Raw genomic sequence first — 11,813 nt, forward strand, 5'->3', positions numbered from 1 at the left:
TGCTGGCATGTGAGGAATGAGATCGTCCACGACAAATGACCACCGCCGGTCGAAGCCTCGACCAGATTCCTAATCAGCTATATCAACTCATTGCTAGCCATCCAGGCGTACCCTCATGGAGATCACATCAAAGGAAAAATGGTGGCTGCGCCTTTGTACAGCAGGAAATTGTTATCACATGTTGAGCGTAAGAAGCCATCAGCACTTGGATGGGAGGCACCGCCGGCCGGCTGGGCTGCGCTCAACATCGACGGGTCCTTTTCTGCCAAGGACGGAACTGCATGAGCTGGCATGGTCCTCCGGGATGAACATGGAGATATTATTTTTTTCGTCTTGCCGTGAGTTAAGGCAGTGTGCATCACCACTAGAATCTGAACTTGCTGCATGTTCAGAAGGCATCTCCCTGGCTACCCAGTGGTCTGGGCTGCCTTTTGTGATTCAAACGGACTGCGCAGAAGTGGTAAAACTAATTGAAGGAGGTATTGGCGACCGATCGGAGCATATGATGTTGATCCGCGAGATTACTTCGCGTCTTCAGGAACATGGTGAATTCTTAGTTAAGCTTGTGAGGCGTGAACAAAACGTTGTTAGTCATTTTTTAGCGAACTTTGGTCGAATAAAAAAGCGCACTGCGGTGTGGCTTCATTCTGGGCCGGACGAGGTTCCGGACCTATGTAATGCAGACATGACTGCCACTTAATTAATGAATTCCCCTTTTTCCTCGCAAAAAAAAAGAAAAAAAATCATAATTCCAAAAAAAATCGCAGTTCTGCAAAAAGTTCTATGATTTTGAAAAGGTAGGAATTTGAAAACATTCATAAATATGAAAAATGTGTGTGTTTTTGAATATATTCATGCATTTTAAAAAGTTCACGGATTTGAAAAATGTTCAAGAGTTTTGAAAAATGTTCATGAGTGTGAATAGCATTTGGCTGAATCCCTAAAAAATGGCATTTTGTTGATCGGCTCAGTCTGGGAGGTAAAGGAAACGCCTAAAAGGACCTTAGGGAAGTTATGCAAGCACCTATGCGTGGTGAGACAGAAATTATGAAAAAAGAAGTGGCAGGGCTTGTTGAATAATTTTTGGAATTAGAAGAAATCACTGGCCCTAGTGATCGCGGATAAATTGCGTTGGCGAGTAGAAAAAGAAATATAATTACTCTTCTCAAGAATAATCATGGCACTTGGCTTGAAGGTACTGATGCGCTAACCCTATGATTCTTGATTGTTTCATTAACCTATTAACCTGTTTTCCTCGGAAGTTCATGAAACAGACCCGGACCTGCTAGTTAAGCTGCACACGCATGTCACTGCGCCCTGAGATGAATGATATGTTGTTATCTCCTTGCACAACGAAGGATGTGAAAAATAGCTGTTGATAGTATTAAGGAACTCAAAGCACCGGGGCGAGATGGACTACATGCTATTTTTTATAAAAGAACTATTGGCATATTTTTTGGAGAAGAAATTACACAGGAAGTATTGTACGCTCTTAACATGAGGGTGATTTAGGAGGAGTATGTTGGAAAGTACAGTATGTTTTAAGTCTCCTCCCCAAGAAGAGATTAGGGTTTCTTTGCCTCCTGCCGGTGCCGCCACCGATCCGCCTCGTTTTTAGTGGCCTTAGGGCCATGGCGGCATGGTGGATCCCGACCCTTGCCAGTGGGAGGGCTCCGTTTTTAGATGTTTCTTCAAGTTTTGTAGGGTGTGTGTCCTGCTCAGAAAGACGAGATGGCGGCGGCTTCCTGAAGATGGAATAAGGTCTTCCCCGCCTATCCTCCGTTCCGGTGGTGTGTCTAGCATTGTCGGTGGGCGTGTGGAGGTGTGCCTCCGGCGGATCTATCCTTGGTGGGTTTGCTCAGATATGGTCGTAGTTCGTCTACATTTGTGTTTCTTCAGGTTGGATCCTTCCGATCTACGCTACTCTTCGTTGGCAGCGGTTGCTGTTCTGCTGCGCTGGTCCTTTGGGGCCTTAGCACGGCGACTTCCCGGCTGTCTACTACAACAAGTTTTGTCCAACTCCGGCGAGGGAGGGGCGATGACGGCGGCGCGCCTTCGGCTCGCTTCAGTGCTTGTAGTCATCGCTAGGTGGTTTACGGATCTGGATGTAATTTTTATTATTTCTGGTGTTCGTTGTATTGCCATGATTGAAAATGAATAGAAAGTTTTCTCAAAAAGAAGATTTAGGAGGAGTGGTATAATAATGCGGTTGTTCCAATCCTGAAAACTGATAATCCTGAGGTGGTTACACAATTTAGGTCAATAAGTTTTTACAATGTTATTTATAAGATTATATCCAAGATATTGGCGTCCCAATGAAAGTCAATTCTTCAGAAATCATTTCTCCAACTCAAAGTGTCTTTGTACCTGGCAGATTGATCACTGATAACGTACTGGAGGCACATGAGTTCGTCTAGCGAATCAAAAATAGAAAGGTAGAAAGGATGGATTATATGGTCTTTGTGCGGTTAAGTTGGATATGCATAAAGCGTACGACATAATTGAGTGGGTGTTCTTGAAGAATATGATGGCCAAGTTGGGATTAACTTGGCTATGAATTGTGTTAGCTTGGTTAGATACACAGTAAGATATAACTCTCTGGAGACGGATAGTTTTACACCCACGAGGTGACGAGGGGCATTCATCAAGGGGGTCATCTATCACATATTTACTCCCGTTATGTGTTGATGCCTTATCAAGTATGATGTCACATGCAAAATAAGTTGGTGGCATTGATGAGATTAAGGTATGCAGAAATGGACCATCAGTTTGACACATTTTATTTACCGATGACCTTGTTTCCTATGACATCGGTTATGTTAAATTCAACTTCCTTGCAGCATGTTCTTGTTTCTTATGGTGCAAAATCAGGACAATTGGTGAGTAGAGGTAAATCAAATATCTTCTTTAGCCCAAACACAAATGTCGTGCTAAAGACGGAGATATGCAATGAACTACATATTGATAATGAGGCTTTATCAGATAAGTACTTGTCTGCTTGCATTGTGGGGGCGGATAGGTGTGACTTCTAAAAACACTTTTTGAAAAGAATTAGGGGTTGGAAGGAAAAACACCTATCACTAGGTGGAAAGGAAATCCTAATTAAGACTATGGCCAATGCATTATGGTCTATGCAATGTTAGTGTTTAAAATTACTAAGGGCCTCTGCAAGGACATAATGAATACTATTGCAGTGGGGTGATGATAGAGATGCGAAGGAAATGCATTGGTACGCCTGGTGAAAACTTTGTGTGCTGAAAAAATGGGAGCATGGGATTTCGTGACTCACACTCTTTTGACCTTACAATGCTTGCCAAATAAGCATGTATACTTGTTAATCGACCCAATTCTCTTTGTGCAAGAGTCCTGGAATCATAGTACTATATCCCTTCGTTCCTAAATATAGGTCTTTTTAGAGATTTCAATATAGACTACATTCGGATGTATATAGACATAATTTGGAGTGTGGATTCTCTCATTTTACTCCGTATGTAGTCCACCGCTAATGTAATAACTATGGACACTTGTGACAAAAGATGGCCTCGCCATGGTTTCCTCTCTTCATATTCATGAAGTCATAGTGGAGTCTGATTGTCTGGAGGTCGTTAATTTCTGTACGGGGCAATCTCAATGGTGGGATCCTGTAGCTGCCGTGTATGCAGAAATCGTGGATTCGGTGACATCGATAGGGAAGGTGGAGTTCAAGCATTGTCGACATTTTTTTCTCTCCAATACGCCAAGCTGGCGTATCATTGCATTGATAGGTGGAAAGAGTACAGGTTTAGAGGACTCCTAGCTCATACACAACTAGGCGTGCCAGGGGTCCTCGTGAGCAGAAGAAGCGGGATGCTCAGCTCGGTTACAGAGGTTTACAATGTGTCGATTACAGCTTGGAGTCCTTTGGCACTGGTCGAGGCCCAGGTGCGCACATCGTCCTGGATCGAAGCAAACAAGCGGCTAGCAGAGGGTTGCTGAAGGTCGAAGATACAAGCGTTGCAGTGCTTCCAAATTGCCCAGGTGACCAGTGGCACTAGGGACGCAAGGGCCTTCCGGAGCGATACTAGGATGGAGCCAGCAGCGTCTCTCCACCAGTCATAGAGGGTGAGGTCGCCATTGGGAGGGCTGACAGTGAGTTTGCACCAAGCAAGAGTGCGGTGCCAAATCTCCCTGGAGAAGACGCAGGTGGACAGGAGGTGGTGGATGTCCTCAAAGTCTTGGTCGCATAAGACGCAGCGGGGAGGGTGGGCCAATCCTCGCCTAGCAAGTCTTTCCGCCATCCAGCAGCGGTCTTACTTGGCGAGCCAGAGGAACACTTTGACATTGGTCGGGGGCCAGCCCTTCCATGTCATCATCCAGTCCATGTTCGTAATGGAACCTTGGAAAAGAGCCAGGTAGCAGGATGAGGCCGAGTATGAGCCGCTAGCAGTCCATCGCCACCGTATGCGGTCGGGGTCAGAGGAGAGGGTGACCTGAAGTAGGCGCCTCCAAAGATAGATATACTCGACAGTGGCCTCGACACCAAGCGCACCACGGTGTTGGAAATATGCCCTAGAGGCAATAATAAAATGGTTATTATTATATTTCCTTGTTCATGATAATTGTCTATTGTTCATGCTATAATTGTGTTATCCAGAAATCGTAATACATGTGTGAATACATAGACCACAACATGTCCCTAGTGAGCCTCTAGTTGACTAGCTCGTTGATCAACAGATAGTCATGATTTCCTGACTATGGACATTGGATGTCATTGATAACGGGATCACATCATTAGGAGAATGATGTGATGGACAAGACCCAATCCTAAGCATAGCACAAGATCGTGTAGTTCGTTTGCTAGAGCTTTTCCAAATGTCAAGTATCATTTCCTTAGACCATGAGATTGTGCAACTCCCGGATACCATAGGAGTGCTTTGGGTGTGCCAAACGTCACAACGCAACCGGGTGGCTATAAAGGTGCACTACGGGTATCTCCGAAAGTGTCTGTTGGGTTGGCACGAATCGAGACTAGGATTTGTCACTCCGTATGACGGAGAGGTATCTCTGGGCCCACTCGGTAATGCATCATCATAATGAGCTCAATGTGACCAAGTGTTTGGTCACGGGATCATGCATTACGGTACGAGTAAAGTGACTTGCCGGTAACGAGATTGAACAAGGTATTGGGATACCGATGATCGAATCTCGGGCAAGTAACGTACCGATTGACAAAGGGAATTGTATACGGGATTGATTGAATCCTCGACATCGTGGTTCATCCGATGAGATCATCGTGGAACATGTGGGAGCCAACATGGGTATCCAGATCCCGCTGTTGGTTATTGACCGGAGAGTCGTCTCGGTCATGTCTGCATGTCTCCCGAACCCGTAGAGATACTAGTATGCGGTAACCCGAAAGTTGTTCGGAGTCCCGGATGAGATCCCGGACGCCACGAGGAGTTCCGGAATGGTCCCGGAGGTGAAGAATTATATATAGGAAGTCCAGTTTCGGCCACCGGGAAAGTTTCGGGGTCACCGGTATTGTACCGGGACCACCGGAAGGGTCCCGGGGGTCCACCGGGTGGGGCCACCTATCCCGGAGGGCCCCATGGGCTGAAGTGGGGAAGGGAACCAGCCTCTGGTGGGCTGGTGCGCCCCCCTTGGGCCTCCCCTGCGCCTAGGGTTGGAAACCCTGGGGGTGCGGGGGCGCCCCACTTGGCTTGGGGGGCAAGCCACCCCCTTGGCCGCCGCCCCCCTTGGAGATTGCATCTCCTAGGGCCGGCGCCCCCCAGGGACCCTATATAAAGGGGGGGGGAGGGAGGGCAGCCGCACCACAGCCCCTGGCGTCTCCCTCTCCCTCCCGTGACACCTCTCCCTCTCGCTGAGCTTGGCGAAGCCCTGCCGAGATCCCCGCTACTTCCACCACCACGCCGTCGTGCTACTGGATCTCCATCAACCTCTCCTTCCCCCTTGCTGGATCAAGAAGGAGGAGACGTCCTCCCAACCGTACGTGTGTTGAACGCAGAGGTGCCGTCCGTTCGGCGCTCGGTCGTCGGTGATTTAGATCACGACGAGTACGACTCCATCAACCCCGTTCTCTTGAACGCTTCCGCTCGCGATCTACAAGGGTATGTAGATGCACTCCTCTCTCTCGTTGCTAGATGACTCCATAGATTGATCTTGGTGATGCGTAGAAAATTTTAAATTTCTGCTACGATCCCCAACACACGGATGTCCTGGATCCATGCCCGGTTGAGGAGTCCCTCCTAGACCAAGCGCTTATTGCGGCGTCTTCGAGGAACCAAAGCGGTCAGGCTCGGTGCGATCTCGGCAACCGACTTGCCATCCAGCCAATGGTCAGTCCAGAATTGGCAGGTGAGTCCGTCTTCAATAGTCCAGGATGTGGAGGCACGGAAGATGTCGCGCACGTCAGCGTCGTCTGGCAGGTGTAGATGGTGCCAGGGCCGCGTGGGGTCGGTGGTACGAAGCCAGAGCCACGTAACCCAGAGGGAGATGCCGGTGCGTTGAAGGTCACGCACGCCAAGGCCCCCAAGCTCGAGGGGGCGGCACACTTTTTGCCAGTTAACCAGACAGTTTCCAGAGCGGGCCTCCTTGCGTCCATGCCAAAGGAAGTCGCGCATTAACTGGTTGACGAGCTTCAGGATGGATGGCGAGAGGGCCATGGCCAGTAGCAGGTGGACGTGCATGGCGCTCAGGACATGTCGAACAAGGGCGAGGCGCTCGCCACGAGACAGTAGGCAAGCCTGCCAGGTGCCAAGGCGCTTGGCCATCTTCTCCACGAGGGGTAGCAACGCCGATGTGGGAACCTTCGTGGTGGAGAGCGGAAGTCCAAGATATTGAATGGGGAAGTGTGTGGTCTGGCAAGAAGCATTGTCAACATGAGGCTAATAGCCTAACTTGTTGTTTTATTAATCATATTTCTTGTATTTGGGACGATGATCCCCTAGCTGTTTATTTGCTAGGCTTGTGGACAATGTAATTGTTGTTAATTATCATTTATTTGAAGAATTTTTTTTCAACAGTTTTATTTGAAAGGCTCGTCAAAGGTGACGACATAATGTAGACTTCCCTTGTGATACGCACACACACTTTCCGCACATCCCAAACTCTTGGTCCAAAACCTACATTACTGGTTTGTTTAGATGCCTACACTACTGGGTTGGCATTACCAGCCTGGGGAGATGAATAATATGTGCCAAGATTACATCGTTTCAACCTCGACGATCCAATATATGCAAGTCTATATCCTGGACTCATATGTCATGGAGCAAAACTGTTTCATGTTTCTGGCTTCCGGCTAGGCCCATTTGGCGAGCATGGACATGAGGCCTGCACCGACCAGCATGGAGACGTTGATACCAAGCTGCAGCTTTCCCCTGCTCTGCACCTTAGGGTTCATGAAGTCCTCGGCGAGGAGGTCGACGAGGGCCATGTAGACGAGGATCCCCGCTGCCACAGAGTTGAGGCTGCCCTCCACCACCAGCGCCGTCGGGCTGTTCTCGTTGTACACTCGAGATATGCCGAAGCCGATGGCGATGCCCACCGGCGTTGTCAGGCAGAAGAAGAGGATCATGGTCACGATGGACCTAGCGTTGAACTTTGCCTGCACATCATCATCAAAAACTAATCAGGACAAAATTCTGTCGTACCAGGTTATTAACAGAATGGTACTAATTAATCAGTCGCAAAAAAAAAAGAATGGTACTAATTAATAATCATGGCGTGGTGAGAATATTATTTACTGGTTGAAAATCGTGATTCCCCATTGGATTTGATAAAGTGGGTCACTTTTTTTGTTCTCAAACATCTGATGACATATGCAGTTACTGATTTATTTTCTTTGTTCTGCAGGCCACCCGAAGTGCTCTGCTCTACTTTCTTCTCTCTCATGACTACCAGACATATATTATCTAGATATGCGTGTATATATTGTTCTCTAGCTAGAACTTTACACGGAAGAGCATCGTAGAATTTTCCCCTTTCTGAAGCACAAGTTCTAGCCAGTGTTTGTTTAGATGGGCGTTTCCACTTTTGATGGAGACCATACATGCAAAGTTTCAGTTATGCATGTACAGCCATCCGTTAAAAAGTTCATACATGGAAAGACTCCTATTGTTCTATTCTTTTTAGAAATAGACAATCAAGTCAAGTAGAGTAGCACCTTTCCTGCTTTGCATGGCTTGCACTCCACGAGTCACTGGTCAAATATGCTTGGTTTTGATCAAGATGTATAATATGGGATTACTGGCAGATATTTTGTCTATATGTATTGCTCTCCTTTCGTATTATAACTTCACTATTTTGGAAGAACTCTGATTATTAGTAGTACTCTGCAACTTCGACCTGATCTTCACTAGGCGCCGTTGTGTGTGTGTGATAGTGTGTTTACATTGTAATCTGTGGATTTTTCTAAAAGGAATTGTGACAAAGCACACAACTATAGAAACCACACGCATGTACACGGCAATTCGCCCCACAGTAAGCTGCAAGATGACGAGTGTTTGCAGTGGGTTTCCCAGTGGCGCCCTGAATTCACTTTTCCCTTTCTAGTCTCCTTTAGTCGGTTGATCTTGGTATGGTGATGCAGAAAAACTTGTATTTCCGTTATGATGAGTATGGAAAGGGGTTATTTCCGGTTCAAAAAAAAATGTACGCGGCAATAACTATTACTGAGGGGAGTACGGGTGTGTATACCTGAACTATGCAGCCACCAAGGCCCATTCCCTCGAACATCTGGTGGAAGCTCAAGGCAATGACGAGAGGTTTGATAGTTTCCGGGTCCTGAGACGCGCCGAGGGAGATGCCGATGATCACCGAGTGCACCACAATACCCAACTCGAGTACCTACAATACAACATCATCATTGATCGTCACAAAAGAGATTAAAAACAGGATACAAGAACGTGTTAAGTTTCTCTAAGTATTACACGATGACAATGGGGCCAAGCTAAGGGGGGATGAGCGCCCCCCCCCCCCCCCCCCCCCCACCCCCAAAGAAAAACCGGATGCGTCATACCTAACAGTGCTCTCAAAGCTTGGAGCCCATGAACTTTGCATAGATTGTTAGATGCTAGTTCCTATTTTTTGGGACGATTAGAAATCTACCTATTAGTTTGTATACATGATAGCTTAAACATCAAATTAGCTGATACACAAGGTACCGATCAAATATTTTGGGATGAATAAAATTTGCACAACAAGCTAAAATCGTAGGCGCACCATATAAGAGTATGGGCGATGCTAGGCGCCGGCGCACTGGCCCAAACGGTTCGGCCGGTCCAACCCCAACCACCCGATCCAGCGAGCAGCCGTCCGATCTGTGCGTTGACTTCTCCCTCTCCTTCTTCCTCTCCGTGCGCAGCGCGAGCGCGGCTCCCTGTCGCCTGGCTGTCCCCCTGGCCCGTCGGCCGCTACCCCCTCACCTGCAACCCCTCTCTCCGCCGCTCCCGTGCTGCTGGATGCCGCACTCGCCGCCGGTCACCGCCGTCCAGATCCACGCATGCAGCAAAACTTTGCCCGTGGATTGCAGCTCCCCCTCGTTGGTGATGGCCGCGGCTCCGGCAACACCAGACGCCGGTTGCAGCTCTTGTTGCCGCCGGTTGCAGCTCGACGTCTGCCGTTGCCGCTGGCATGTGGCTACCATGGCTGCCCGTTGCAGCTTTCTATTGCACGGTCGTAGCAAACGGAGAAAACGGTTGCAGCGAAAAAGTCTGTCACCGTCGTCGCCGTTTGTAGCTCGTCGTTGCATGTAGCAGCCATTGCGTTCTAGAAAAAGAATGGATGAAGCAAAAAGCTCCAACGATAGTAGCAAAATCCTACTACGGTTGCAGCAAATCGTCGTTGTCGTCGTCGCGAGGTCGCAGATCCACCTGATGGATGTAGCAAAAAGCTTCGCCGGTAGTAGCAAAATCCAACTACGGTTGCAACTTCCCCTTGTTGTGCAGTGCCATTGAAGCTTTCTGTGTCTATGGTTGAAGCTTTTTTCAACAGCTGTTGAAGCTTTCCTAGGTGACGGTTGCAACACTTGTATACGCGGGGTGGATCCGAGCATGGCGGCCGGCGAGGGGAGCTCCTGGCCGCCGGCGATGGAGCTTGTGGTGGCCCATCGCAGCCCGGGAGGAGGGGGGAGGAGATGCGCGCGTGTGAAGGCTGTATCTAGGGGATGGACATGGCCATGGCAGCAGGCAGCCATGGCGGCCGGCGAGGGAGCGCCTGGCCGTCGATGATGGAAATCGTGGTGGCCAAGTCGCAGCCCGGGGAGGGGAAAGGGGAGGGATGCGCGCGCGTAAGGCTGGAGGTAGGGGATGGAGGCACATAGAAAGGAGGCGGGGCGCGCGGGGCCACTGCGTTGTCAGCGTGCGTGCGAACCGGCCGAAAGTTCGGTCGGCGCACCGCGCCCAATCGTTTCCCTAAGAGTATCAACTTTGTTTTATGTATTTTAGGCATTAGTAGAGCCACAATCAAACTAATGAAAGAAGTTGCACTTTTCTAATTGCAGAAAAATATATATATGTCGATTCTGTTCCTCTTGGCATGGTCATTATCAGAAAAAAAATATATGTTGATTGTGTTCCTCTTGTACCAACCTGAGAGATTACACGATGCCGGATCGTGTCCTTTTCGTCCTCGGCGCCGCCAACGGCCGCAACGAGCGCCGCCGACCCGTGGGTGTGGCCATGGGTTGCGTGCGTGTGCAAGTGAACATGTCCCTCGTGCTCCCCGCCGTCGTGGTGGCGCGCTAACTCGCTGGCGGCGGCAGCAGCAGCCTGTTTCTCCTCGTCCACCACGGCGGCGCTGCTGCCGTGGGCTCGGTCCTTGTTCAAGTGGGCGCGCGTGAAGTACCCCGTGGCGAGGGTGTCGACGACGAGCGTGCCGATGGCGCCGACCATGGCTCCCAACCCGGCCAACGGGAAGTCCTTCCACGGCCCGGCGGCAGGCAGGCAGTCGGACGTGAGATTTTCGAACGCGTCGGGGAGGATGTGGATGAACCCCGTGGCGAGGATGACCCCCGCCGCGAACGCCTTGACCAGGAAGAAGACGTCGCCGTCGGGCCGGAGCGCGGGCACGTGTCGCCCCAGCACGGGCAGGGAGCAACCCAGCGCCCCGCAGATCAGGATGGAGAAGAAGGCCGCGATCTTAAGCGGCCTCGCCCGCGCGCGGTCGCGCGCCGCCGACTCCGGCGACCCGCAGTCGTCCTCGCCCCGCACGGCCGAGACCAGGAGCAGCGCCACGACGGCGGCGAGCATGACAGCGGCGCTCGGCTTCATGGCTTAGGCTGTCGTGATGCACGCACGCGGCGAGTGGGCGATGACGCGAGGGAGACCAGGAGACTGAAACTGAAGAGCTTCGGAGGTAGCTACGGTGGTTGCAGGGGGTTTATATAGATGGAGGAAGTGAGGAACAGCTCTGCTGCAGCCAGGAATCGCCATTGATTAGGGTTTATAGTAGTCAATTACATAGGCGATCGGTTGAGGTGAAAACGGCTGTCTCTGTCACAAGGTGACGGCATGCATGTGAATATACGCCGCCCGCGATATAGGCGAGCTCGATTTGACCGTTGGATGATGTGCTAATTAGGGAAGTAGATTGTTTTCCTGATTTACTTGGGCGTTTATTATCGGGGAAATTACTCACGATGACGACACTCTGCCGATCAATGAGGTAATTTCGGTACGCCGTGCAAGCGCGGTTCGTAGTTGTCTTGGACTATGGTGGTTTTGATGGCGGACGCGGCGTCACGTGGCGGGCTCGACCTTGTCACATGAGTGTGGGCCGGCCCGGTTTTGTAGGGTTTTCTAGTCGTTCTGATGAAA

At 49.9% G+C, this 11,813-nt stretch overlaps 1 protein-coding gene across 1 annotated transcript; it reads right to left on the minus strand.

Moving 5' to 3' along the window:
* Positions 1-7,022: 7,022 nt before the first annotated feature.
* LOC109767028 (zinc transporter 8) lies at positions 7,023-11,418 on the minus strand. Its single transcript, XM_020325782.4, has 3 exons — positions 10,587-11,418; positions 8,695-8,844; positions 7,023-7,603 (listed from the first exon to the last, which is right to left on the minus strand). Exons 1-3 carry the CDS (start codon positions 11,265-11,267, stop codon positions 7,298-7,300), a joined length of 1,137 nt encoding a protein of 378 aa, XP_020181371.1. The 5' UTR covers positions 11,268-11,418; the 3' UTR covers positions 7,023-7,297.
* Between the last annotated feature and the right edge of the window lie 395 nt (positions 11,419-11,813).

Source organism: Aegilops tauschii, chromosome 2, assembly GCF_002575655.3.
Source record: "Aegilops tauschii subsp. strangulata cultivar AL8/78 chromosome 2, Aet v6.0, whole genome shotgun sequence".
Taxonomy (NCBI): domain Eukaryota; kingdom Viridiplantae; phylum Streptophyta; class Magnoliopsida; order Poales; family Poaceae; genus Aegilops; species Aegilops tauschii.